The 26,864-nt window shown below is 46.6% G+C and overlaps 1 protein-coding gene across 1 annotated transcript in view; it reads left to right on the forward strand.

The window, feature by feature from the left end:
- Window positions 1-26,864, forward strand: part of LOC119386682 (protocadherin-16) — a 203,509-nt gene that overhangs the window by 104,601 nt on the left and 72,044 nt on the right. Inside the window, exons 2-3 of the mRNA XM_037653973.2 lie at window positions 16,046-16,114; window positions 17,680-17,903. Coding sequence (XP_037509901.1) covers window positions 16,046-16,114; window positions 17,680-17,903 — 293 coding nt within the window. The remainder of the gene's footprint in view (window positions 1-16,045; window positions 16,115-17,679; window positions 17,904-26,864) is intronic.

Here is a 26,864-nt window from a genome sequence, read left to right on the forward strand (position 1 = left end):
CGCCGGGTAACGGTTTAGGTACAAGCATTAGGAAGCGTCTCGCGTATAAATGCGCTCAGGCCGGCATGCGACCCTTATGAAAATGACCCGTGCGTACGTATGCGTGCCGTTTGGCCGTTTAGCTCGTCGTACAACAGGCCGGGCGGATTCGATGCGGACAATACTCGCACAAATGACGAATAATGTGAAGAATATAAAAACATGAACAAGGACACCAATTACGCAGGTATGCACAGCCGATAATGGTTGTGTATATATGCTCCTTCCTTCGTGTTCCTTTCCGAGTGCGCTCCTGCTATTCATAAGTGAATAACCTTCAACTTGCCCAATTTACTACCCGCATCCAGGACAACTTTAGTTAATATGTGAATTCTATGCGAAGCGTACCTTCCGCTGCCCAAATGTTCAAATTTATTTTCACTTACTTAATTAACACGTTTACACAATGCCAGATAAAAATATCTGTTTGTTTTGCTCTTTTTATTCCGTTATTCTTTCTTGCTTTTATTGTTTTTGTGTGTTTTTCACTATCTATATCGTCACGTCGGGATATCCGGCTGTCCTACCTGCCCATGTTTTCGTATATAAATTAAAAGAAGGAAGCAAGCAGACATCAAGAAAGGAATTCCCGAAGAATATCAATACGGTATTCCTAAAGTATGCTGCGCCTGCCTCATTCCTGCAGTCGTTTGCCGATGAAATTGTTGTTATTACCAAAAGTAGAGGCTAATGTTCACTGTTAGGTTATTAGCCTTTGCAAAATGGCCGGAGCCAACATGGCAGTGGGTACCTATACGATGTATCTGCAGCTTCAAGTTAACGTATTTGCCCGCTGACTCCGCATATATGATTGGAGAGAAGAGCTAAGAAGAGCTGCACAAGCAGCTTTACGAACATACATCAGCCGTACTACTCGTTCCAAAACCTATTGCAATCCCTCCGGGATCGGCCCAAGTAACTTTTGGTCGCATTCGTGTTCACGCAGCCGGACACAGGATTTTTTAAAACTCGTGAACCATTAGTGAAATAACTTAATTTGAGGACGGCGTGAACCACGTGAGGCTTTTACCTTAATAAGGAACGAAGATGGCGGAATCGCCTTCGCTACGAGCACCGCTTCAATGAAGCCTGCATTCCAAGCCACCCCATAAAGGCGCGAAGCAAGAACAACAATTTTTCCCTCTCTAACCCTCAAGAACCATCAAGTGTTCGCCGTATTCGAAACGCGAAGTCAAGGTGGTTTAGTGGCATCGCTGCTGGGCGTATTGTATTGCGTCTTTTACGCGCTCTATCAGGAACGGCGCCGCGTTGAGGTTTACGCCGGCGTCTTCGTAAAGCGGGATGTTCTGATCGGCGGCCGCATCCAACCGTGTCACATAGATCAGATGGCCATTCTTCAGATACGTACGCACCGCACCATCAAACTGAGGAAAAAAGTAAAGATAAATAAATGAAAAGTATGTGATAGGCTTTAAGGCAGGCCAGCCTTCCCTGCTATTGTTCAGCGAGGCGCGTTACGTTGACTCAAACTTGCGCCCACCGCCTCCAAAGACTAGACTCCGATGCGTGGTTGGACAAACAGCGATCGTTCAGACGAAGCGGTTGGTTGCATACAATGACTATATTTAAACACAACATCGCCAATACTTGACCTATTTGACTGAAATGCATTCAAGGGATGGAGCGCAAAGTTTTGTTTGCTTTGCTCGTATGTTTCTTGCTGAAGTTCGGAATTACTGCAGTATTTGTTATTCCTTCCGTTAATTTTCCCTCCCTTCATTCTATAGATTTGTTTATTTCCAAGTCCATGGGGTTTATTTTTATCCTTTGCACAATAGTTAGGCCTCTCCAGTATGCCAATTTCGTGAGAGAGCACGCATACTTTACTCCTGCGCATAAGAATACAAGTTGCTTCAGTATAGCAACTGCAGAAACCATAGCGCCAAAAACGAACAGGGTACGAGATGAAGAGAGGACAGCGAGCAGCGCTTGTCCTGTCTTTCTCGTCCCCGGTTAGTTTTTGGCGCTGTGGTTTCTGCAGCACGATGAGCTGCGAACACGCCGAAACTTCGTCACTTTTGCGATATGCAGACTATCGACGAAGAGAAAGCAGCGTACATCATTTCGATGGCTTCAGCTGCTGTCTCTACTCTGACAGTGAATTGCTGCTGTAGAACCGATTAAGTGCACTTTCCAAAGACTGTGCTCGTGGACAACTATAACTGCAACTTGAGCTATACTTCTGAAGAAAGAAGTATAGCTCAGATTACTGCTGCGATTTTAACGCGAGAGCGTTAAACAGCTCCTTTCGTAGAAATTCAGGCGTCGATGTCGGCACCATCGTTTGCGAGCGAAAACTAGCGTTCTCCGTGAGCGAAAACTTGGGATACATGCAAATAAATAAATAATAAAAGAAACTTAGACTCGAATGGCAATCGAACCCAGGCCTTCTGCGTGCCAAACACGTGTTCTGACACAGAGCCATGCCATTGCGTGGAACGGCTGACGAAAAAAAAACCCTTTATGAATGCTATGTTAAGCTGGAAGTCTCCTTAACGCATGTAATGTTGCGTGACAGAAGCGTAGAATCGCGCCAGGCGTCCAGATATGTGAATGGCATAACGAGTGAGGGGTTTAAAGGCCCGCCCATTACAAAGCGCTCAGACATATTGATTCATAATCATCATCAGCAAAAACATCAACAAAGTAATCGGCTGCGTAGCTTCGCGTGTTGCCTTACGGACGCGTAGTGGGTGGTTCTCTGATTCGCAAAAGGAATAATTATGGCGTAGTGGGCACTGAGCAACTGTACTTGCAGTAGGCATTCCAGGATAGTTTTAAATGGCTAATGTTACTCGCACAGACGTTCCTATTCTTGCGGCGTGGTTGAGGTGTCCATCGAGAAGAGAAGCGAAGCTACCAACTGATAAGGCGATGCGAAAGGGGCCGGACCACGTCACCGCATTTTCCTCTTGAAGCGAATCTCAAGCGTCCTCCAACTTCTTTTTGGCAGGGCTGTCAGGCTTGTGTAAATTTTATTCGCAACAACTATAGGGCAACAAAACAAAGGAAACGTAGACTGAGTGATTGCCGGATACGGAGCTACCCATGAAGAGGAGCACGCAAAGCACACTTCATCACGAAACTATACGCGCAATCACTAAAACTGGAAGTCACGCCAAGACTTATTTCCTCACTGGAAAAAAAAAAATTGTGGTTTGCTCGCTACTCAACATCTCGGATGACGGATAACGTTGAATTAACTTTTAAATATGTGTTTCTTTTTATCTTGAAGGCGGGTCTTGCCGACAACACAGATCACCCAAGTAAAGGTGGAGGCTCATAGACGAGGAAGAAGCTCGAGTGAACCGGCAAGGTTCCGGAGTCGACGAAAGACGGCCTGCTTGGTCGGCGCCCGGTACGAAGCGGCACTCCGCAAAACTGGGTCCCTCGCACTGCCGGATCCGGCACTGTTGGCTCGCACTCTGAGACCGGTGTCATCTCGAATTCTCAGTTGCTCGCCAGTTGTATGGCCATAAACGACGCTCAAGGGGGGTTGTGGCGGGCAAGCACTTCTCCAAGCACATCTTCAAAGATTGCAGCAATATAGATGCGTGCACGGGAGTCTGTAGCTTTGATACAAGTGTGCTGTATTAGAACAGGATAAAACAGAGCACACAGAAGGCAAATACTGAATGAGGGCGGCTGTGAGTGTCATGCTGTAAAGCAATTGGTGCGCCTGAAGGGACCGGATGTCACAAATGTTGCGGCATGACTGAACCGGGGCTACTTTATTAAACATTGGCGTTATTAGTGATCACTCCTTGTTGGAGCTGTTTGCTCTCCAGTGACATGTAAGGTTCCCACACTGAAATCAGTACAAGCAAGAGTAGGCCTGAGGTGTATTGTTCTCGCACACGCGTAGTATGTAACAGCCCATGGCTTTATATTTCTCTACGTTCATTGTCGAGAAAGCAGCCCTGTGGCGATTGTATGAGTTTCTTAGCACGCTTCGTTTCTTTTCTAATGTTTTACATTTATAGTTTAATCGCTCCGCAGTACATCTGCTACTTCTTCTGCAAGTGCTATCACGAATAGAACGACTACTACTACTACTACTACTACTACTACTACTGCTACTACTACTACTACTACTACTACTACTACTACTACTACTACTACTGCTGCTACTACTACTACTACTACTACTGCTACTACTACTACTGTGAACAACATCAACAAAACCAATGGTGGGATAGCTGTAGCTTACGTAAGAATGAACCCTACTGCGTAGAGTGTTCCGCCAGTTCGGGTGGCAATTGAAGCTGCGTTCGTAGTGGCTTCGGAGAACTGCCTATGAGAGACGCGAACGCGCACCTGCAATAAGGAAAGTGCAGTATCGCACACTAAATGAACCTGCAAAGAAATGCACTGAAGCAGGAGGAGGAGGTGGGAGCGTGAAAGAGAATTTGCCCATGTCTCTAAGGCAGAAGACCCGATTCTCACGCTTCTTAGCACCTGTCCTATCGTCGCGGCGGAAGTGTGCAGATGGCCCACACGATAACTAGAGCGCTGGACCTGTTGAAACATCTCGATCTTAGCGGAGAATTGAAAAAAAAAAAAAATTATCGGCGCGAGGCCCAGTTTCGAGCCGAAGACGATCGGCATAGCCTAAGTAGAATACACGCATGCACACGCAAGAACACACGCGGGGACGCGAATATATGCAGACCGGAAAGAATCACCGGTGTCCATACGGTGACCTTCCGTCGCCACGTCTTCTGCGGCTCTCCCCCTGTAAAATTCAGCGGAGTGGTGCACGTGTGTAGCATACTTAAACGACGTGAGCCGTAGACGGGACGAGAAACTCTTCGCTCTCTACGGGGTCGGTAACATTCGCTTCGCCAGGTTATAGCGGAACCGCCGCCGAGCAAACCGTTGGAGGGATGAGCGCGCTCGTTTCAATGCATACCTTTCCAGCGTGTGACCCATTTTCTTGGTGGCCCCTGCGGCACCCAGGCGAGTTTGTTTTGTCAAGGACACACCGGTGTTTTTGAGACTCCAACGTAGACGAGGTGTATGACTTGCTCTACACATCCTTACTACTTTCAACAATTGTTGTTTCAGATTTGGTTTGTTTTGCCACAATCAATACACAACAATTACCGTGACGATAACGAGGACATAAATAGAAACAGGAGCATTAAACTACATCAACGACAATGACGCACAAGCATTTTCTTATAGGTTCTGCTGCCCCTTATGTGCTGCATGGCTTATTAGCAGGACACCAGGTATGAGTGGATCACTAGTAGGTTCTGAGTGAACGGCAACGTGTAGCCATTGAATGGCTGACAGTTCACAACACAACATAGCTAACCTCCTAGTCGACGAGGTTTGCCTGCTCAGGTGTTCTGTATGGAAAGAAGGCTGCATTAGAATTTACTTTGCTTCCTCGATAGAAATATCGATAGAAATAGTAATTTAGAATTGCGATCCGCACGAGACGCAGGGTTCTTTGAAGCTGCAACTATCATTTGCACTTTCCCCCTCCTGGAATTACGTTGAAATTACCACATGGTTATTGAAATGATCGACACATACATCTTTCCATCACTTAGACCATTAAAGAAAAATTAACATTCACGTAACATTTTATTATATTCTTTTGTTCTTTTATCTTGTTTTCTTCTTTGCGACTTATGCGTAATTCTGCGTCCTCATGCCTTTTCATTGACCTCGATTGCTCGATCACGACTTTCACTTTGGCAATTTTCCTTTGGCAACTTCGTTTTAAAATACATCCAAATGAAACAATTTCGCTAAGATATATACATAAAAAAAAAACGATGCGCTGAGAGTAATTACACAACTAGCGCTGCCTTCGGCCGCCAAACTGCCATAGGCAATGTGTTTACAGCGTGTAGACATTGGCAACCCTGCTCGCTTTTATATACCCATGGCACTTTTTCTTTGATTTCAGCTGGTTGCATCGACTTTCATGCTTCGTAATTCAGCTTCGTCATTATACTGACGTAACGTATGCATAATTAACTCCGAAATCTTACCTACTTCGCAAACTTCTGACGTGTACAAAATGACTCCTTGTAGAACGCCTGCGGCCTTTTCGGTTATACGGTGCGGGCTCTCCATGAAATGGGAACAGTGACACGCCCTCCATTTGGATGTTCTGATCGCACACGTCGCGCGTACGCGTCCAAACAGGTGGATGCGACCCTCACTGACCGATATCGTCGGGGTCGCAATGCTTCGGTAGTTCCGACGCACCGAACCCCCGCGTAAATATATTTGCCCCTTCGATGCCACACGCATATTCTTTTTTATGTTCATAGCTTTTGTTGTACACTTTCCCTTCTTACCCTCTATATAATTAAGGCGTCTGCTTGAGGAGATTTCACTCCATGGCCTTTATCAGCTTCACGCCGAAAGAAAAATCACGCCCTCCCTTCTGTCGATGTCCCCCAAGCTTCGTGGCGCCACAATAAATGGTCGTACGCATAGTGTCGGGAGTTCATTTCGCTAATTGCTGCCACTGCTTTCGGAGCGGCTGCCGCTCAATCGCTAAGTAGCGTAACGTAGAAAAACATACAGAAAAAAATAATATCGTTTATTGCGCGGGTGGCCACTGCCCGCGCATTTCGCTCGAACTAAGAACGTGAATGCCCTGCTGGAATCACAGGCTATGATGGAACACTTCTGCGTGAATTATATTTAGATTTTTTTTTGTTGCCGGTGGCACTGCCTGTTGCGACGCGACGCTTACAAATCTCCTCCACGCGCAATCTCAATAATTGGGCGGGAGCGTGATATGACGGCCATCATGACGAAAAAAAACAACAACAACAAAAAACATAGAGAATAAGCTCGCATTCCTGTGCCAAAATACCGCCGCCCAAACGACACTTTTATAATTGGGGAGTAACGAAGCGTTGCCGTTTGTGGAGCACAGGTCTTTCCTACTTCCTTCTCGGAGGTTTGCCGGACACTTATGCGGCACGCGCAGGTCATCACTGAAGACGTCATAGATGTTCTGGACTAGGAATGACCGTAGCCCGTATTCCCTTCCTTGTTATTACAGAAGTTCTCATCATCATCATTGACGGAGTCCTTGGTTTGTCAGTGTATATAGTGAAACGTAGAAAAGAATGCTCTCGTGCAATTAAGGTATTAAACTCTTGAAGTAAACAACGTTTCAACATCGGTCATAAATAGACAGCACAGCCATTTTGTTAGCAATACGTACAATTATAAAATATTAACAACATACAAACACACCACATCAGGTAGAGTGCAACTATTTCAAAAACTAGCACATCTTAGGAACACACCTGTTTCTTACCCTTTCAGTTATAACAATAATAATAATATGTGGGGTTTAACGTCCCAAAACCACGATTTGATTATGAGAGACACCGTCGCGGAGGGCTCCGGAAATTTCGGCTACCTGAGGTTCTTTAACGTGCACCTAAATCTAAGTACACGGGCCTCAAACATTTTCGCCTCCATCGAAAGTGCAGCCGCCGCGGCCGGGATTCCATCCCGCGACCTTCGGTTCAGCAGCAGAGAGCCATAACCACTAGACATCCGTGGCGGGGCGTTCAGTTATAACACGCTATACTTTGTTCCTTACTCGTATGCACATTACGGAAAGGAAAATTGTTCATTTCCTAACCATTACTAACAAAAACTTACAGGATCTGTTTGTGTAACTGTTATGAAAGCGTTCTGATGTGTTGAAATCAAGATATAACGAAACCGCTTCTTTTAAATATGTAGTGGTATTATGTATTGTCGATGCCGCATGTATAACACAATGACATCGTCCAAGTACACGAGACAAGTTTGCCCCTTCAAGCCTGCCAGTACTGTATCCATAACGCATTGGAATGTCGCAGGTGCCGAGCAAAAACCGAAGGGCATGACCTTGAACTCGAATAGACCGTTTGGTGTTATAATGGCAGTCTTTTCTCGGTCTCTCTCGTCGACTTCGATTTGCCAGTAGCCGGTCTTGAGGCCATCGACGAAAAGTACTTCGCGCTGTGAAGTCGATCCAGGGTGTCGTCTATATGTGGGAGAGGATACACGTCCTTCTTTGTGATTTTGTTCAGGCGACGATAATCGGCGCAGAAACGTAGGGTTCAGTCCTTCTTCACTAACACCACGGGTGACGCCCACGGACTCTTGGACGGCAGGATGATGTGGTCGCGTAGAATTTCGATGACTTGTTCCTTTACGGCGTCGCGTTATCGCGGAGAAACTCTGTATGGGCTCTGACGGAGTGGTCTGGCACTTTCCTCAGTAATGATGCGATGTGTTGCGACTGGGGTCTGCCGAATTCTTGACGACGACGAAAGGCAGTCCTTGTATTGCAAGAGCAGGGTTTTGAGCTGTTCTTGTTTATGTTTCGGAAGGCTGGGATTGACGTCAAAAGCTGGTTGAGGAGTGTGGTTCGTCGAAGTAGGCTCGGAAGAATCGGTGAAAGCATTGGTGGCTTCCACAATTTCTTCGATGTAGGCGATCATCGTGCCTTTGCTCACGTGCTTGTACTCGTTGTTGAAATTAGTGAGCATCACTGTTCCTTTCCTTCCCAGCACCTCGGCTATCCCTCTTGCGACGCAAATCTCGCGGTTATTCAACTGGTGCTGGTCGCCTTCAATGACGCCTGGTCTGCTACTTTCTGAGTGACGACGGAAATGATGACGCTGAAGCGAGGGGGAATGGTGACCTGGTCTTCCAGCACATTCAAGCCGTGTTTTCCTGACATCGGGTGCGGCTGTAGTGCTTTTTCTCTGGATAATATTATCGACGTGGATCTCAGGTCAATTACTTCGCCATGTAAGCTTAAGTAGTCCATACCAAGGATGACATTTCCCGAGCAAAGCTGTAGCACTACGAAGCTCGCAGGATAAATGCAGTTATTAATGGTGACTCTCGCTGTGCAGATTCCCGCCGGTGTCACTAGGTGTCCTCCAGCGGTCCGAATTTCGAGGCCTTCCAAAGCAGTCCTAACATTCTTCAACTTCGCGGCGAACGACCCACTGATGACAGAATAGTCGGCTCCAGTATCTACGAGAGCGGCGACGTTGTGGCCGTCGATGAGAACGTCGAGGTCGCTAGTTCGTCGCCTAGCGTTGCGGTTAGGTCGTGGCGTCGGATCACGGGTACGTCGGTCTGTTCCGCTGCTTCCGCGGAGCCTCGTGATGTATTCTTCTGGCCACGAAGTTTCGACGTCAGGGCCTTGTTCGGCTTGCGGCGTATTCTGTCGCGGCGTCGCCGTCGGCGCCGGAGGATCTTCGGTATTACGTCGTACAGCAACCGCACCTCTATAGGTTGCTGCCCTTAGTTTTCCGGATATGGGCTTGCGGAACGGCCCCGAGTAGGGCCGGTTTACTGGCGGCGCTGCGGTGACATGTAGCGGCCTGGCGACGGCAATCGGGCAGGTTGTCGGTGTGTCCGCTGCGCTCCTGCGAGGTAGTCAGCGATGTCGTGAGGTCGTTCACCTTGCTGTAGACACGGAGCGTTGACAGCGAAACCGCGTAGCCCCATATTTCGGTACTGGCAGCGGCGGTAGGTGTGGCCGGCTCCCCCGCAGTTGTAGCAGAGAGGGCGGTTGTCTGGGGCGCGCCAAATGTCGATTTTCCTCGGCCGGTATTGCTGGCCGGCAGGCGGGCGGTTTGACGTCGGTGGTGGCGGAGGTGGTGTCTGGCGGCGGAATTGCGGCGGTGCAGCGTCTTGACGTGGGCGGGTTGGGGGAGCGGTACGGCGTGCTGCGGCTGCGTAGCTCATAGCTTGTGGCTCAGGCTGCACTGGTTCAGGTGCTCTCAGAAATCGCTAGATTGCCTGGCGTACGACGTGGGCGATCGGGTCCACTTGAGGCTGAGAGGAGCCCAACATTTTGCGCAACTCCTCCCGCACGATGGCTCTGATGGTGGCGCGCAGGTCATCGGATTGCCGCTCCTGAACCTCCCCGTAGGTCGTCGTAAGAATGCGGCGGTTGTATGGCCTCGTACGCATTTCCAGCGTCTTCTCGGTCGCTGTTGTTTCAGTCAGGAATTCCTGGACAGTCTTGGGTGGGTTGCGCATCAGCCCAGCGAAAAGTTCTTGCTTGACGCCTCGCATGAGTAAGCGGACTTTCTTCTCCTCGAGCATGTCGGGGTCAGGGTGGCGGAAAAGTCGGCTCATTTTTTCCGTGATGATGCAGACGTTTTCGTTCGGGTGTTGCGCCCGTGTCTCCAACAAGGCCGCTGCCCTTTCCTTTCGGACGACGCTCGTGAACGTCGCCAAGAAAGTGCTGCGAAAGACGTCCCAGGTTAGAAGTGCGGGCTCCCGAATCTCGTACCAGGTCCTTGCTGCCGTCTTCCAGGTAAAAGTACACGTGGCGCAGCTTGTCGTCGGAGTTCCAGTTAGTAAATGTCGATACTTTTCAAACGTCTCCAGCCAGGTTTCAGGGTCTTCACATGGCGAACCACGGAATGTCGGCGGCTCCCTGGGCAGCTGCATCACCGCAGGGTGCTACCGCAGGGGACACTGCGGTAGTCATCGTGCTTGTCTTCGTCGCCGTGGCTTTGGCTTGTCCGGTAGGGGTCCGTATTGTGGGGGTAGTCCTTTCAGTCTGCGGCTCGCTCGAATGTCGCGGATGGTGTCGCTGTCTTCGCAACGTGGGCTGGGTTCACGGCTTGGCGGGGGCGTCCAGAACATGAACGAACAGCACCTCCGCCAGATATCACGCGGTCGTGACGTTGACGAAGGTAACAGTCGTCGTGTCCAAGATGAAACTCTTTATTTGGCCGAACTTGGGGCCGGGAAACGGAAAGTTAAACTGCAAACAAGTGATACACGCTGTATACTGATAACGGCGAACAGAGCGTCGGCCGTCGATAATGTGATCTGCGGTAAGGCGCGCCGGCATTTATGCACGCGGCATTCAACATTCGAGCCTTATCGCTGGTGGTCGCGTGAGTCCCAGAATAAGCTGAACAGTTCGTGTTTGCACGCTCAAGCCTATCAGAACATTACGAAACAATGTGTAAGGTTCCGAGACATTAGGGCACGGCTTGCGCAAGGCAGCGGCTACGCGTGTAACGCACTAGTTACGCAAAAATAACAAAAGAAGCGCGCGTGGCTGTATTGTTCCTGTAGTTGCCAATGCGTGTGCGGATAAAAACCATGTGCTGTGTCTGCATAGAAGAACTATATCACAAGCCATCCTTTCACTGCTGCTGTAAGGTGGTCAGAGCTTAGTTAAGCTGCGGAAATGCAGCGTTTTGCTCCGAACTCCAACTTTTTGCTTTTATGTTGTATTATTTATGGATAGAATTAAAGCTGACTGACTGATTGATTGATTGATTTGTGAGTGACCTTGGTATCGTGCGCATATGGCACGATGATTTAACATGTTCTGATACTCTCAACATCATCACTGCATAAAACTGGATTCCAGTATACACCCTTCGGTCGTACCCTACTCCACGTGATTGCTTTCAAAATATACAATATTTAAATTTGAATAATGGGAGTTTCAGTCAAATACAATTTTTTTTACGGAAGCTGTGCTATTGTATATTAAATTCCATAGAATGGAAAGTTCTTCAACACAGTTGTGACGACGAAAATAAAAAGCCTTTTTAGATGTCACAAGCAGTCGCAGTGTGAGCATCTTGTATGTTTTCAACGAGGTGGTACTTTATCTAAGAGCAGCGGTTTCTCATGACCTTGAAAAAACCGAACTGACCAGCGGCTAGAAGATTATTAGTTGATATCGAAACGGTGGTTCTGTTTTATAATATACACTCACACAGCTGACCCAAAAGGGCATCACAGGAATTTGGGTGTAATTAAATAAATTATCTCGCGATCCGCCTTTGTGCATAACCAGAGCGCGCGGTTTTCATTTCGCGTAGAATTGTACCGGTTTGAAACTGTAATGTTGCAATTGTTCGTTGGAGGGACGCGCAGATGATTCAGGCATTTGACGTGATGTGTCTTAATGACATTAACTCTGCAGGAGCTGTTTTCTCTTAGTGAGAGAATTTTTCCACTTAGCAGCACGACGGTGGAGGTGGTCGCACGTTTTCCGCGGTCTTTTAAATCTGTTTTCTTACCACGACCAGAACGCGCAGACGCTGAAAGCTCTGTGATTGCATTTATTTATTCACAAAACCCCCACAGGCTCCAGCAGGAGTATTGTGTGAGGGGGGATTATACATTGTATAAGATCACATAAGTGGAAGCAAAAAACTATACATGTTATGCCACATAAAGCTATGAAACAACGTTATATAATTGTTAGCGAGAACAAGCGTGACATACAACTAATAAACAAAATGCAGAGATACTCATTTGTAAGGATTACATCACTTGACAACAACAAATTATACAATAGTTAGAGAAGAGCATGTATATGATTTAATCGAAGGTAGAAGCCACTAGTCATGAAAAAATGGTGGTTACTTCGTGACGAAACAATATAGGGTCATCAATGTTGACAACGTTATCGGGAAGACCATTCCATAATTCAAGTGCTACTGGCAATGCTGATGAGTTGAATGCGTTAGTGCGTCCGAAAATGCGTTTGAAGGAACGGTTATTGTGCAAACGGCGGGACGTTCGTGTCGGTTTGGAAAGAGGGAGTGTGGTTATGTGTTTACCGGATGCTATTTTATGAAATAAGCAAATCAAAGCGATCTTTCGGCGGGAATCTAATGAAGGCAATGACAGCGAAGATTTAATGTGAGTGATGCTGGCATGTCGGCCGTAATTTTTAGCAATGAAGCGCGCGGCGCGGTTTTGTACACGTTCAAGGACGTCGATTAGGTAGGCCTGATGAGGTGACCAAATTGATGAGGCAAATTCAAGTGTAGGACGAACGAATGCTAGACATGCGAGTGATTTGGTCGATGTTGTAGCGTCGTTAAGATTTCGTTTAAGGTAGCCGAGAGTGCGAGATGCCTGTGCTGAAATTTTATCTATATGTGTGATCCATGACAGTGTGGGTGATAGATGCACGCCAAGGTATTTGTAAGATGATGTGCGTGTTACATGACAGTTATTAAGGGTATAGTTAAAGAGGGAAAACGATTTCTTGCGAGTGAAGGTCATTAGCTTACACTTATCGGTATTGAGTGACATTTGCCAGCGTGAGCACCAATTAGTTATGAGATCTAGGTCTTCTTGGAGAGCTAGATGATCTGATGATGAAGTTATCTTACGATAGATTACGCAATCGTCAGCAAAGAGTCGTTCAGTTCTTTCGTTCAGTTATTTGTGCGGGGTAAGAAATTCTCTTAACGCAGTGGTTATTTTGAAGTATATGTGTGTTTGTGACTGTGCGTATCATTTAACCATCATCATTTATTTAACCCTTAAAGGCCTATACAAGACATTACATAAGGGCGGGGGGGGGGAGGGGGGACAGATAAATGTTGTAAGGACAAGTCATGATACAAGTGCAGTGTTTGAAGAATGACAGTGAAAGTGAATATCCAGAATAGATAAAGTGGGGTGATGAGATAATCCTGATGGAAGTTCCAAACGGCGGAAGCAAGTTCTAGTTCAGTCCTCAAGAACGTTTCGTACGCAAGTACCCTGACAGCGGGAGGGGAAAGCCGCAGAGGTCTTTTTTTTTAAGTCCAAGGGTCCTGCAGGAGTGTGCTGCGAGTTTGACAATGTGGTCTGATCAGCTCAAGGTACTGTTTATGAGGACACCCAGGTAGCGGTAGGAGCAAACTTGAGATATCTCAGTGGAGTTTAGGGAATACAGAAAAACAAGGTTGGATTTTTTGACGTGAGATGACCATGTATTTGCATCCGGAAATATTTGGTTCCATGAGGCAGCGAGAGCACCATGCTTCGATGATGTTAAGACCTTGCTGCAGTAATGTTTGATCCGCACTGTTGGTGATTCTGCGATACACAACACGGTCGTCAGCGAAAAGACGGATGGACGATGTAACTCCGGATGGCAAGTCATTGATGAATATGAGGAACAAGAGAGAGCCAAGGACCGCACCTTGAGGAACCCCGGAATGGAAGTGAATTGTGAGCGAGCTGTCAAAAAGCTTACCATCCATGATAGTATAAGTGGGTCGAGATTTGGTGTGCAAAGCTTAGTTATGAGACGACGGTGAGCAACGTGATCGAAGGCTTTTGAGAAGTCGATTAAGATGGCGTCAGTCTGATAGGAGGCATCCAGGTTTAAATGCAGGTCAGTAGTGACTTCAGCCAACTGCGTTTCACATGATAAGTCGGGGCGGTAACCGTGCTGCTTACTATAAAAGAAAGAGTTATCTTCAAGATGACGGCCAAAGTGGGAAAATATGATGTCTTCTAATATTTTGCAAGATACACATGTCAGCGATATGGGGCGGTAATTAGACGGATCAGAAAGGTTACCTTTCTTGAAGAGTGGCGTAACTTTCGCCATCTTCCAGTCATCGGGAATTTGGCCTTCCAAAAGCGACAGGGTGAAAATAATGTGCAAAAAGTTGCTCGACACAAGTTTTGAACTGCTTAGAAATTTGGACGGCATGCTGTGGGGCCCTGGTGCACCTGAAGTTTTTAGGTTGTCGATGAGTTCAGAAATTCCCTGACCTGAGATGGCGATCGGAGTCATACCGCTGAAACATTGACGAGGTAGCACTGGTACACTCTGGAAGGCCTCGCAGGTAAAGACCAGAAGAGAAATAAGAATTTATAACGTCAGCTCAGCTCACTGAGCAAGTCATACGTCAGTGCCATCGGAGAAGACGAACGCGATGTTGTGTGACTGGTTTTTAGGTTTCAGAATTTTCCATATTCTATATATCATACTCATCACCCGACACTTGGAGTAGCAAGCCAGGCGACAAACCAGGCTAGCATCTCCGGGAATTTCATCAAAGATTGTTATCTCTCTATCTCATAGAGATAAGAACGGCCTTGGGTGGACGGTGAAATCCTCCTTGATTTATTACTTGTGGTACGCGGAGTATACGAGCTCTCTAATGACGCCGTTGATTGTCGTTTCCCATCAATTTCTAGTCGTCGCCGCGGTGGCACAGTGGTCGCGGGGCTCGGCTGCTGACCCGAAAGACGTGTGTTCAATCTCGGGCGCGATAAGTGAATTTCGATGCAGCCGAAATGCGAGATGCCCGTGCACTTAGATTTACGTCCGCGTTAAACAACCACAGGTGGTCGAAAACTTGTCAAGTATAACTCCAGAAAGTATTAATAGCCAATTTTTGTTCGAATTTGCGAGACGATTGAGTTATGTTTTGTGCTACTGTAGGTTATGTTATTTTATTTTCCTACCAAGAAAAGAACAAACACAAAGAGGAGAGATTGCTTACACGCAGGGCCGCAAAGGGCGTAACGGAGCGGGGCTGCTGTTCCACCACTGTTGCAGGATGCAATTTTGTGATCGCTTTCCGAATATATAGTAAAGCTGAAGACAAGAAGACACGATGGAACTGTGGCAAATTTTCTGCAATGGGATGGACCACCACAGAAAACGCAATTTCGAGCTTCTATTTCATATAGCAATACATTCAGGTGGGGTTGAAGGAGAAAGGAAGGAAGGAGGTGGGTTGGAGGAAAAGTGTGAAACAGGCAGCACATAAAATTGACAGTGATATTTAGAGCTCCTGGTATCCAAAAAAAAAGGCTTGTTCTTCTACTATTCAAACTGGAATGAAAACGAAGGGAGGGTGGGGGTCATTCGTAGTTAGAACGTTAGGTACCTCGGAAAAAAAGCGAGAAAGGGAAATAGAAAGTGAGAGAAAAAGAGAGCAAATCAAAGGCGGAGAATCGCCATTGTACAGAAGCGCATCACGGTGTGTGCTTTACGGGGTAAAATTATAGCCTCAACATGGAGGAGCGTGTCAGGTAAACACACACGGTGCGCTAGTTATTGCTAAGTGCTATCAGTGAGTTTCAGCTGAAGGAAAGGCGAACGTGTCGCCATGACTTAGTTTATGGTGCCCTACCAAAGGGCATGCTTGACTGTACCACAGGATCAGTGACATTCTGCTTCATTCTTTGCCTGCAGACAACCTGTGCTACCTGACGCACGGTGGGTCATCCGAGACGTTCACAGTCAACGAAGCCTTTCCAGTGGGTAAGTCTACCAGGCGATCTCGCTTCGACGTTGCCATTTTAGTCGTCGAAAACTGTGCAGAAAACACCGACAATAATAGGGAATGTAAGCGAACGGCTAAACGCTTCTTCAGCGTCAGAACTCGACGGTGAATTGCTTCACTGGGTCTGATACACCATTAGACGCTTATTTTCGGTGGAATAATTATTGTAACAGTGTTACAGTCTTTATTGCTGAATAATCTTTGTTTTATTATTCAGTTTTATTGTAGCGTAAACTATGCTGTGCTTGCTTTGGTGATAACACCGTCAGAAAATTTCATACAGTTATGGTGCGAAAACGAGCCATTCGTACCAAAGAGCTTTATATCTGTTAACCCAAAACGCCATGCTAGAGTCATAACATCATTTTGTGGAGTCATTTGTCTGTGAAGGCTCTTGGCCTCATATAGAACGTGAATGGGATAAAAAAAGCTATGACTAAATTTACATACCTAGTAAATCTTTTGACGATGTATTGTGAACGGAAGCTGTAAATATCGAACATCGAAATAGACCTCGGTAATTATGAACCATATACGTTAAACTTTGTGCACGTGTCATACTAAACGAAGTCGAGGAACTAGCGACATATATATCCATGTGCACCTGCCTAGTGTAAAGCCAGTTTTCAGAAAGAAAAAAACGGAATCTGTACAAGCCTTGAGTGAGTTAACACGATAATTTGTGTCTTGAGCTATTAACGACTGAAGCCTCTATTTAATGTCTCAAGAAAGCAAAAGCGCTATACAGGCTAACCATTAAGTTTCCCGTTCTCAAGTGAGAAATGTGAGGTGTCAATGCCGCCTCACGTTAGAAACGTTCGGCAGGAGTTTATGCTCGCTCTACTTTCACTCGTATCCTGTGCTGTTGGTTTCTTGTTTCTAGTACCGTGTGTATTGTGACTATGCCCGTGTACTGCGTATTCTCAATACTAAACCTTGAAAATAATGGCAAAATACTGTAATTACCTATCCTTGTAGAAGTTAACTCACAACCACTTTTCGTGTCCGCAATTCGTGCCAGCATTAACTTTCTGCATGCCTCGTCTTGACATGCGTAATCCGAGTGTTCTCTATGTAGATTCAATTTGTACCTTTAGCGCTATACACGTATGGTAACACAACAGATCTTGCGTTAGGATCTTTATTTTCTGTAGCTGTTGCATTTATTGTTCGTCCGATGTCTGTCCTTGAATGATTTTCATTGTGGGGTTCCTGTATTACTGTTAACTAAGTTTATTTTATGTGTTGCTTTTTTTTTGCTGTTCTTTTCGGCAAATAATTAAATCAGTGATTCAATGAAGTGAATGAATGAATGTCATTTGATACGCCATGTAAAGACGAAATAATAATGCCAGCGTCGCAGAAATATATAGGCAGAAAAAAAGAAATAATGAAAGAAGAGAAGAACAAGAAGAATAAATAAATAAATAAATAAATAAATAAATAAATAAATAAATAAATAAATAAATAAATAAATAAATAAATAAATGATATGTTTAGTGGTAGTTGAAGGCGCCCCATCCCGTACAACAATACTTCGCAGAGAGCATCGTAGGCCGGCTACAGGTGGTCGGCAACGCGGGCGAGCCCGACGGTGACATCGAGCTGCGCATGGCAGACCCGGAGGGCTCGCCGCTCACCTTATTGCCAGGAACCAAGAGCCTCGTGCTGCGGCGAAAGCTCGACAAGGAAGGCCGTGATGGGCTGCGCTCCGTCACCACGGACGTCATCTGCTCCCCCAGGCACACGCGCAAAAACGATCACCTGGTGAGTCGGTGCGCTCTCATTCCTTCCGCGTTGCAGGTGTGGAACTGAAAGGTGCACTGTAGCATGCTGTCGGACCTGGATCGTCTGTTTTCAACGGTGAAGTGCACAACGCTAATGCGGACCAAGCAAGGAAAGGAACATGAAAGTGCTTTATAGATGAGTTTGTTTCTTTTCCTCGCCGGTTCGCTCCATATTTATTGTAGATAGATTCGGATATAAATAAAAGCTCATAAGGTCCCTTATGCATCCGCCTAAGTCGGCTCGAAGGCGAAAGCCATCTTCTTCTCTTTTACCTTCTAAGTCTATGTAGTGAACCTCCCGCGCCCCTTCCGAAAGCTTTCTGCAACTAACGCTGAACTAACGCGGTTTTGCAATGCCTCCAGGATCGAAGGCATTCTAAGCTTTCTGCACCGCACATTGCTTTGCGCGGCTTCCCAGATCGGCCCACCTTTGAGCCGAACAATGATGTCACGTGAAGACCGCCATGTGACGTCACGTTAGGTGATGGCACAGTTACCTCATGACTTCATGGCTTATTTTGCGATATGCGTCGTCATGATGACGTCATATAGTGACGTCATACACGTGATGATGATTTTTTTCATCACTCGTATTGACGCCACCGACGTGGGACGCCGGTCAATTTTTTGCGGTTGGTGAGATATCTAAGGCTTTCGCCTTAATAATTAAGAATGAATTCAAGGAGCTGTCATGTCCAAAGTGTCACCTTCGACTCGTTTCATGGGATTGATGATGCCTCAGCTCAATGTTGAAAGTTACTTAAGGTAGGCTTCCTTGTATTCAAAGTCTTTATGAATTGCATTCAAAGCCCTCATGACAGTTCTGTTTCGGCTCGTATAATATAACTCGACTATTCCACTTCGTTTATAATGGATAACGCCTGTACAAGCATCGCAAGCGTCCTTAGGAGTACTCTACAGTGAACTTGCGTCATTTAGGACATTCAGAAAACGCATTTTCCCCTCACGCAAAAGTTGACAATATCAAGAAATACTGAAAATTTGTTCGAACTTGTGGAAAAGAAAATAGCACTAACGGAATTTGTCTGGCAGAATTGGCACTTATTTTCTGCAATTAATGCCTATAGTACCAATTACTATGTCTCCTGGCAATAAACAATATACCTTTCGGTATGCCACAAGTACTTACTAGAAAATTTTGCTTATGCTGAGACTGCTCAATAAGCCGTCGTGTAAACGCTATGCATCGCCAGAATATGATATCGCTATTAATACCATATTTTAGCCAATGTGTATCTTGTATTCTAAAAAACTGCAGTGCGCAGTTGTGCTTCGTTATCCAAGTAACAAACACTGTGCATGAAAGAGACAAGGGGGAAATTTGAGACCTCGTTTCTTTGTAGGACACAACCCTGTGTATGTGTGTGTTTGTTTTTGTGTGCCCCACAGATGGAATTAGAATGCTGCCGCTTTCAGGGCGTCTTTATTTTGAACATTTCTGGTGTAAACTTGAGCAAACATCCGCTGCAGCTTTTCAAGACAAAGCCTATGACCATGTGCTTCAGACAGGCATCTTCAACAGACTCCAAGCCATGAGTGTGTCGGGAAATGCGCTTCGCTTCGTACATGAATTTCTAAGAGACGGATGTGCCCGGGTTAAGCATGAAATATAACGAGCGGAGAGCGAAGCGTATCCCTCGGCGTCCCACAAGGAAGTGTTTTATATTCCTTGCTCTTTAACGCTGCCATGACCAGCCTTCCTGATGCTCTGAACGTATCTCTGAAAGCAGTCAAAATATCCATCTAATCCCCTCTTACCCCCGCCTTGCCCGGAGGAAACTGCCGGGCATTCCATAAAGTTTATTCATTCATTCATTCATACGCCGATAACATATGCATTTGGGTCTCAGAGTACCACACAAACGTTTGGCCCGCATAGCACAGGGCGTCATTTGAATCACTGAACGCCACTTGTCGACATTTGGCCTGTCTTTATCAGCGGAAAAATCCGCCTTCGTGCTCTTCCCGGGAGTGAGGCGGAAATCAACACGCCTGTCGCTGAATATTCAAGGCCACTCAATTCGTTTTGCAACAAGTGTTAGTTCCGTGGGCGTTATCATCGACAACAAGCTCCTATGGCGACGCGCGGTTGATGGTATTGTGGCTGCATCAGTGCAAAGAATCGACGCTCTTCGTCGCATGGCAGGGGTACGCTGGGGCAACAATCCTATGTCCATGTATAAACTGAATGCTGCGCTCATAACAAGGCGCATTTTTTATCAGCTGCCGCTGATATAACCATCACCGAGCCAGTTCTAACGCTTAGAGGCAGTGCACAGAAAGGGTCTTCGCTTGGCGATGGGAGTTCCTCAGGCGCCTTCAAACAAGAAGGTCACCAATGAAGCCGAGTCGCTTCCGCTCCGCCTTTTGGCGTCTCAGGCCTTACTGACGCAGCTATCAAGAGAGGGCGAGTCCTCCGCAGGCACGGCGCTTCTCCGGCGGCTAAGGGCAAGAACTGGCTCACATTTCTACGCAGGGTTGAACACATTTCGATATTTAGGCTTGAAATTACCTAAACGGAGTCCTATCGACCCGCCATGGTCTTTTATGGACGCTGCCTGTAACTTCAGTGTACCCAAACTACCGGCGAAACGCACCGTTCCAGCTGCGGAAGCAAAGTTTCTGATGCTGGACCACTTGAGCACTGTGTACCACGGCCCCCTACAAGTGTACACTGACGGATCGGTGCGTACACCAACGGATAGCTGCGTAGCGGCTTTCTGCATACCCTGCCTTGACTTATCATGGTCGGGATCTAAAGCACGTACTCTGCGACTGTTCCCATTACGACGCCGAACGACAAATTCTGAAGGCAGCACTTCATTCGCAACGCGGCTCGAGCTTGGAGCTGCGGCACCTTCTCGGCCCGTGGCAAGACAGCAGTTGTGAGATGCGCAGCACAATCGCACTGTTGGCGTTCTCGAGGGACACTCAGCTTTACCACAGCTTGTGAAGGACTCTTTTTATGTATATATCTGTGTTTGTGACTGTATGTACTATTTGTGTGTATATGGTGTATATGTGATCACTGTACATACCATAGTCATCACCCGACACCTGGAGTAGCAAGCCAGGCGACAAACCAGGCGAACCTCTCCGGGCATTTCATTAAAGGATCTTATCTCTCTCTCTCTCTGTCATGGTCGGGCCGCCTGTATCGTGTCGTTTCGTTCACAACGGTAGAAAGCGCCGCAATCACCGCGGCTTTGCGAAAATTGCGATCACTTTCCGCACAAGATGTAGTAGTGCTGACGGACTCAAAGTCGGCGTTACAACGTCTGCATCGCGGCCTACCTCAAGAAAAGTTCACAAGGCAATCCCTGGCGCTCATTGAACACCTGATCGGCAAGAGCTTTATTGTAAAGTTTAACTGGATGTCATCCCACGTTGGAATTTAAGGCAGTGAAAAAGCTGATGACCTCGTGCGCGAAGCGCGAACATGTGTTCAAAGAGTAAGAGCTCCTAAGACTTAGCAGAACAACAAAGATGTAATTCGCCATCCCTTCACGGCAGTCCACAAGTTTCCACATCCAGCATGTGTAATCCACGGACTTTTTCGAGAACAAGCGATGCTACTGTACCGGATAACAACCGACTTCGCATACACCCCAGCTTGATCATTCAAGAGTGGGCGATGTGCTCCCCCGTTGTGTGCCTTTTGCGGTGACATCGGCGACATCGAACATCTTATTTGGCTTTGCCCGCGGTTTGATAGGGAAAGAGCAGCTATGGTCCGCAGATTACAAAGGGGTTGTCATAGACAACGGACATTTGAAGATGTCGTTTTTCCCGAAGGGCCCGCGGCAATGACGATGAGCGTGCAACGAATTTTGACAGCCTTTTTGCAAGACACTGGGCTGTTAAACACGTGGTTACAGACACCTACAGTTCAAGAGATGCTCAGGCGGAACAATTGCCGGCCATGTAGACCAGGCTAACCCCGCCTGCTGCAATATCACAACTACCACCACCACCACCACCACCACCTCTTCAAGACTTGACAGTTTATTATTGCAGCCGGATTAATGCGGCTGCTCATTCCCAGAGTAGATGACGCGGGATTCTAAAGACACACTTTAGAATCACATTGATCATGCTAGCGAAAGTCTTCTAAGAGATCTGTCACTCCACGTACCAATCCATGCTCCTCAGAACGTGTGCTCAATCATTTTGGCTTGGTCTGTAGTGTGAACAAGACATCTCCTCATATCTCTTCTGCTATCTCAGTCGCTCTAACTATCCCGATATCATCGTACACTTGGGCCCTGTCCTTATAATACCACGTGCTTTGTGTCACAGTTTCATTCACGGAATGAGGTTTAGGAAGAAGAAGTGGTTCTGTTCGGTCGCTGTTTTTGTGCGCGACTCAGTTTCTTCTCCTTTCTTGGACTTTTACGCCGACATCAGGTTCTTCCTCGGTGTACTGACAAGACGTCGGGTGAAGACTCCGCGGGCTCGGCGCCTTAGAGGTACGACGTTCCTTTATCGAAGGCTTGGTTGATACGCTACCGCTACGGTGGTTGGCAGCCATCGCCACGAGCCCTATGCTCGTCCAAGCGTGTCCAGCCATATGAGTGATAACCAAGGGCATAATGAAAAGCCTGGGGGCTTACAGGCGCGACAAAACACCATAAAGGCCGCACGTTTACTCGTTCACAACCGTGAAACGGCTTCAACGAGTTCAGGAGCAATGGATGACGATGAAGCGGAGAGCAAGAAGCCCCGCTTAGAAGAGAACAAGTTCGACGATAAAACGTCAACTTATGACTTCAGTGATGAAGAAGACATGGGCGAAGATGAGCCGTTTACGCTGGTGACTTATAAGAAAAAGCGAGCAGAGGGCATCCCAGTTGTCTTTCGTCCAACAGGCGAAGGTACTAGTTTCTGGCGAGTGAACCCCAATCGAGTGTCAGCCGAAATAGTTTCCGCTGCTAAGGAAAAAGTGCAGTCATTCAGGACGACCAGAGATGGAAGTTTCAGTGTCAGCGTTGCTTTCTTAGCATCAGCAAAACGCCTTCTGATGCTTTCGAATGTAGGCGGCCTAGAAGTCAGGCCTTTCATCCCAGAGTCATACACGCGAAACGTTCGGAAAGTGACAAATGTGCCTCTGCAGTATTCGGACGAACAACTCTTAGAGTACTTGAAAGATGCTGGGGTTATATCGGCGCGCCGACAAATGAAGTATTACCGCCAGGAAGATGGAGCAGTGACGTCGCGTTCACTTCACACAGTAATACTGACTTTCCAAGACGACCGCCCAATTCCAGGAAGAATTTACTTGGGATTCACCAGTCATCCAGTGGAGGAATATCTTGGTCCAGCACTTCGGTGCTATAATTGTCAGCGATTTGGACACATGGCGAAAAGTTGCCGAAGCACACGTCGGTGCAAGATCTACTCAGAAGACCATGATCACAAGGAGTGCAAATCAGTTCTTCAGCCTAAGTGCGCGAACTGTGCGGGCAATCACGCTGCCTCCTACTCAGGCTGCCCGCAGAACAAGGCTGCTGCACAAATGCGACGACATGAACTTATCCACGGAAGACAACCGCGCCGCAACGAAGCCTCTCCAAATCCTGCGATTGTGAATCCTGTACGCGATCACCCACCTCAGCGGAAACCGCAACCACCACATCAAAGAGACGCTTCAAGAGAACCACAAAGAGTACAACCGAAAGACCAAACAAGGGTAGAAAGGCCAAGTGCCCCTACTTACGCTTCAAAGCTGCGAACACCCCCGCGACATCCGGCAGAAAGTAATGGACCCGAGAGCTCTAATGTTTGCACAAGCTATACGAGTGAAACTCCACGTCGTTCTCAGGGACCCTCAGGAAAAATACCAGCCAATACCGACCACACCAGTGTATCAGTGACGGAACTCATTCTGCCAATGCTCTTCGCTGCAATTAGAGCAATCCTGTCTGCTCTGCCGGAAGCAAATAACCTACCAGAAGTGAAAGCCCTGTTGCCTCTGGAAGCACTATTGTGCAAACAATCCGGGTCAAACCTGCAGCAAGTAGCATATGAATAACCGCTACAAAAATGTCTCCATATTCCAGTGGAATGCCAACAGTCTTCGAAGGAAGTGTGCTGACTTTCGTAAACTGCTTGTGCAGTATAACTTTCCAATACTTTGCATTCAAGAGGCTGGAATGAATGATGATTTTCGTCTCTCAAACTACGTGATATACAAGTCGTCTCGTCGAGGTGGAGTTAGCAGAGTGCACTTGTGTGTCAGAAAGGACCTACCATCATATCAAGTTCAGTCAAGCGATTCTGACTTTCCGGAATTCATCGCATGTAAGGTATTGTTTGATAAGCTGTGCATAACAGTGATTAATGTTTATCTACAACCTTCAAGCCGTACTTCTGTGGACGAGCTAGTGGATATCTTCAAAATTTCTAGTTCTAATATCTTTATTTGTGGAGACTTTAATGCACATAATATTATCTGGGGCAGTGATCGCTGTGATGCACGTGGTAACGTTGTAGAGAGCGCCATAGACAAGTGCAATTTGACAGTTTTAAATGACGGATCACCAACATTCCTTCGCGGGTATAATTACTCTAGCTGTATAGATATAACTTTATGTTCACAAGATCTAGTGAATGGTGTGGGTTGGTCAACGGATTTGGAAACACGCGGAAGTGATCATTTTCCAGTCCTTGTAAATCACCCTAACATGCGGAGTGATGACATCCGGCGCTACAGCAGATTGACGAACTGGAAAGCTTTTCGGTTTCGCCTAAGCAGTCAACTTAGTCAACATACAAGCGTTGAAGAATTTACGGAATTTTTACAGGATAATGTGAACATGTGCACAAAGAAGGTTCCAATTCCGAAAGACTACGCTGCAGTTGACGGAGAATACGAACACTTCAGAGCCATTAGACGCCGGTCTGAAAGAGCGTACCGACGGAGCGGTAGTTTAGAAGCTTACAAAAGCGCTCAGAAAATCCACAATGTCATGCGCAAACGGATGGAAAATTTAGGAAAACGGCGCTGGCGTGGTTTCTGCGGCACGCTTTCTCCTCACACCCCTGTTCCGAGAATATGGTTGGTAATTCGAGCGTTTAACGGACCTGTAACACAGAGCTTCCCATTTCGTGCCCTCGCTTTAGCTCTAGACACGCAGGAAATAGCGGTTGCAGATGAATTTTGTGAACTTATCTGCAGACCTGGCTCTACATCAAATTATGCAACATTTAATAATTCTGTTGCGTTAGCAAAGCAGAAAATTAATGCTTGCTATTGGGCACAACATCCTCAACTAGACGCCGCATTCACATTAAGCGAACTGCAATGTGCAATTGCTTCATGTCGTCAAAAGTCTGCTGCTGGGCCGGATGGCGTTACTTACAATATGCTAAAAAACCTCGGGCCGACAGGCACCAAAGCTCTTTTAGACATTTATAATAATCTATGGACAGAAGAAGCTGTACCGCAACCTTGGAAAGTCGCTCGAGTTATTCCGATTCTAAAACCTGGAAAGACGCCCTTGTGCCTTGATTCTTTTCGTCCAGTCAGCTTGACAAGTTGCTTATGCAAGGTAATGGAAAAGATGATTGGCGCGCGACTTGAGTGGTGGTGCAACGAAACGGATGTGTTGTCCAACTACTTAACAGGTTTTAGAAAGCAGAGATGCACAATGGATGCTATAATGGACGTAGTAACGTACGTGGAACACGAACGCGCCTGCGGTAACGTGACGGTCGCAGTATTCTTGGACATAAAGAGGGCATTCGACACCGTCAGTCACGTGCATGTTCTACTCAGTATGTTGGAACTCGGAATGTCCGGAAAGTCCTTGCGATGGATTTCTGAATTTTTATCAGATCGCAAAATATTTGTCCAGACGGGTGAAGGAAAGAGTGCAGAACACGATGTCAAGAAAGGAGTGCCACAGGGAAGTGTGCTTAGCCCTTTTCTATTCAACTGTGTCATGGCTGATTTAGCAAGACGACTGCCATCTCAGTTACGATTCTCGCTGTATGCAGATGATGTGTGCATTTGGACATCTGGAACTAATGTTCAGTTAATTCAGACGGTACTACAAGAGGGCATTAATACCATCAACAACTTTTTAATAGAGAGAGGGATGGCTCTGTCGCATGCGAAGACAGCTGTGTTGCCCTTCACCCGTAAGAAGTTAAAGAATTTTAATCTTAGTCTGGAAGGACGACCTTTATTGATTGTGACACAGCATCGATTCCTTGGAATAGTACTTGATCGGCAGCTATCCTGGACACCACACATAAAAAAACTCGAAAACGATGTTAATGCAACAGTAAATATACTTCGCAGAATTGCTGGTACGTCGTGGGGTGGATCAGTGTCATCCCTACTCAATGTTCACAATGCTTTAATAAGACAAAGGATTGCGTACTCTGCGGCAATCTTACACGGCCTTTCACCCACGTCGGAACAGAGGCTTCAAAGGCTTTTAGCTAGGGGATTACGCATATGTCTAGGAGTTCCACGAGCGACTTCCAGTTCCCTTGTAATAGCAGAGACTCGCCAATCTCCCTTCACAGTCATGAGAAGTATAGAAACATGTCGGCATTTTTTTCGTCTTCAGACGCAACATAAAAACCACCCATTGGCTCTGGAGATATTACAAAGGAATAGAAGCCATGTTCATAAAGAAATTAAGGAAAGAGCCAGTATATTGCCAAGAAATGAATTTTTTAACTCTGACGCTGATTATCCTCCATGGCTACTTACGCTACCAAAGGTCGAAGTGTCAGTGGACGGCATAATCAGAAAAAAATGACACGTTCATTCTAGCCGCCCAACAACCAGCGCTCTACCAGATATATATGCGATATCCGGACGACATACATGTCTATACAGATGGCTCCAGTGTACCAAAATCTTCAACTTCAGCATTTATTATACCGCACCTCAAGGTACAAGATT

Source organism: Rhipicephalus sanguineus, chromosome 3, assembly GCF_013339695.2.
Source record: "Rhipicephalus sanguineus isolate Rsan-2018 chromosome 3, BIME_Rsan_1.4, whole genome shotgun sequence".
Taxonomy (NCBI): domain Eukaryota; kingdom Metazoa; phylum Arthropoda; class Arachnida; order Ixodida; family Ixodidae; genus Rhipicephalus; species Rhipicephalus sanguineus.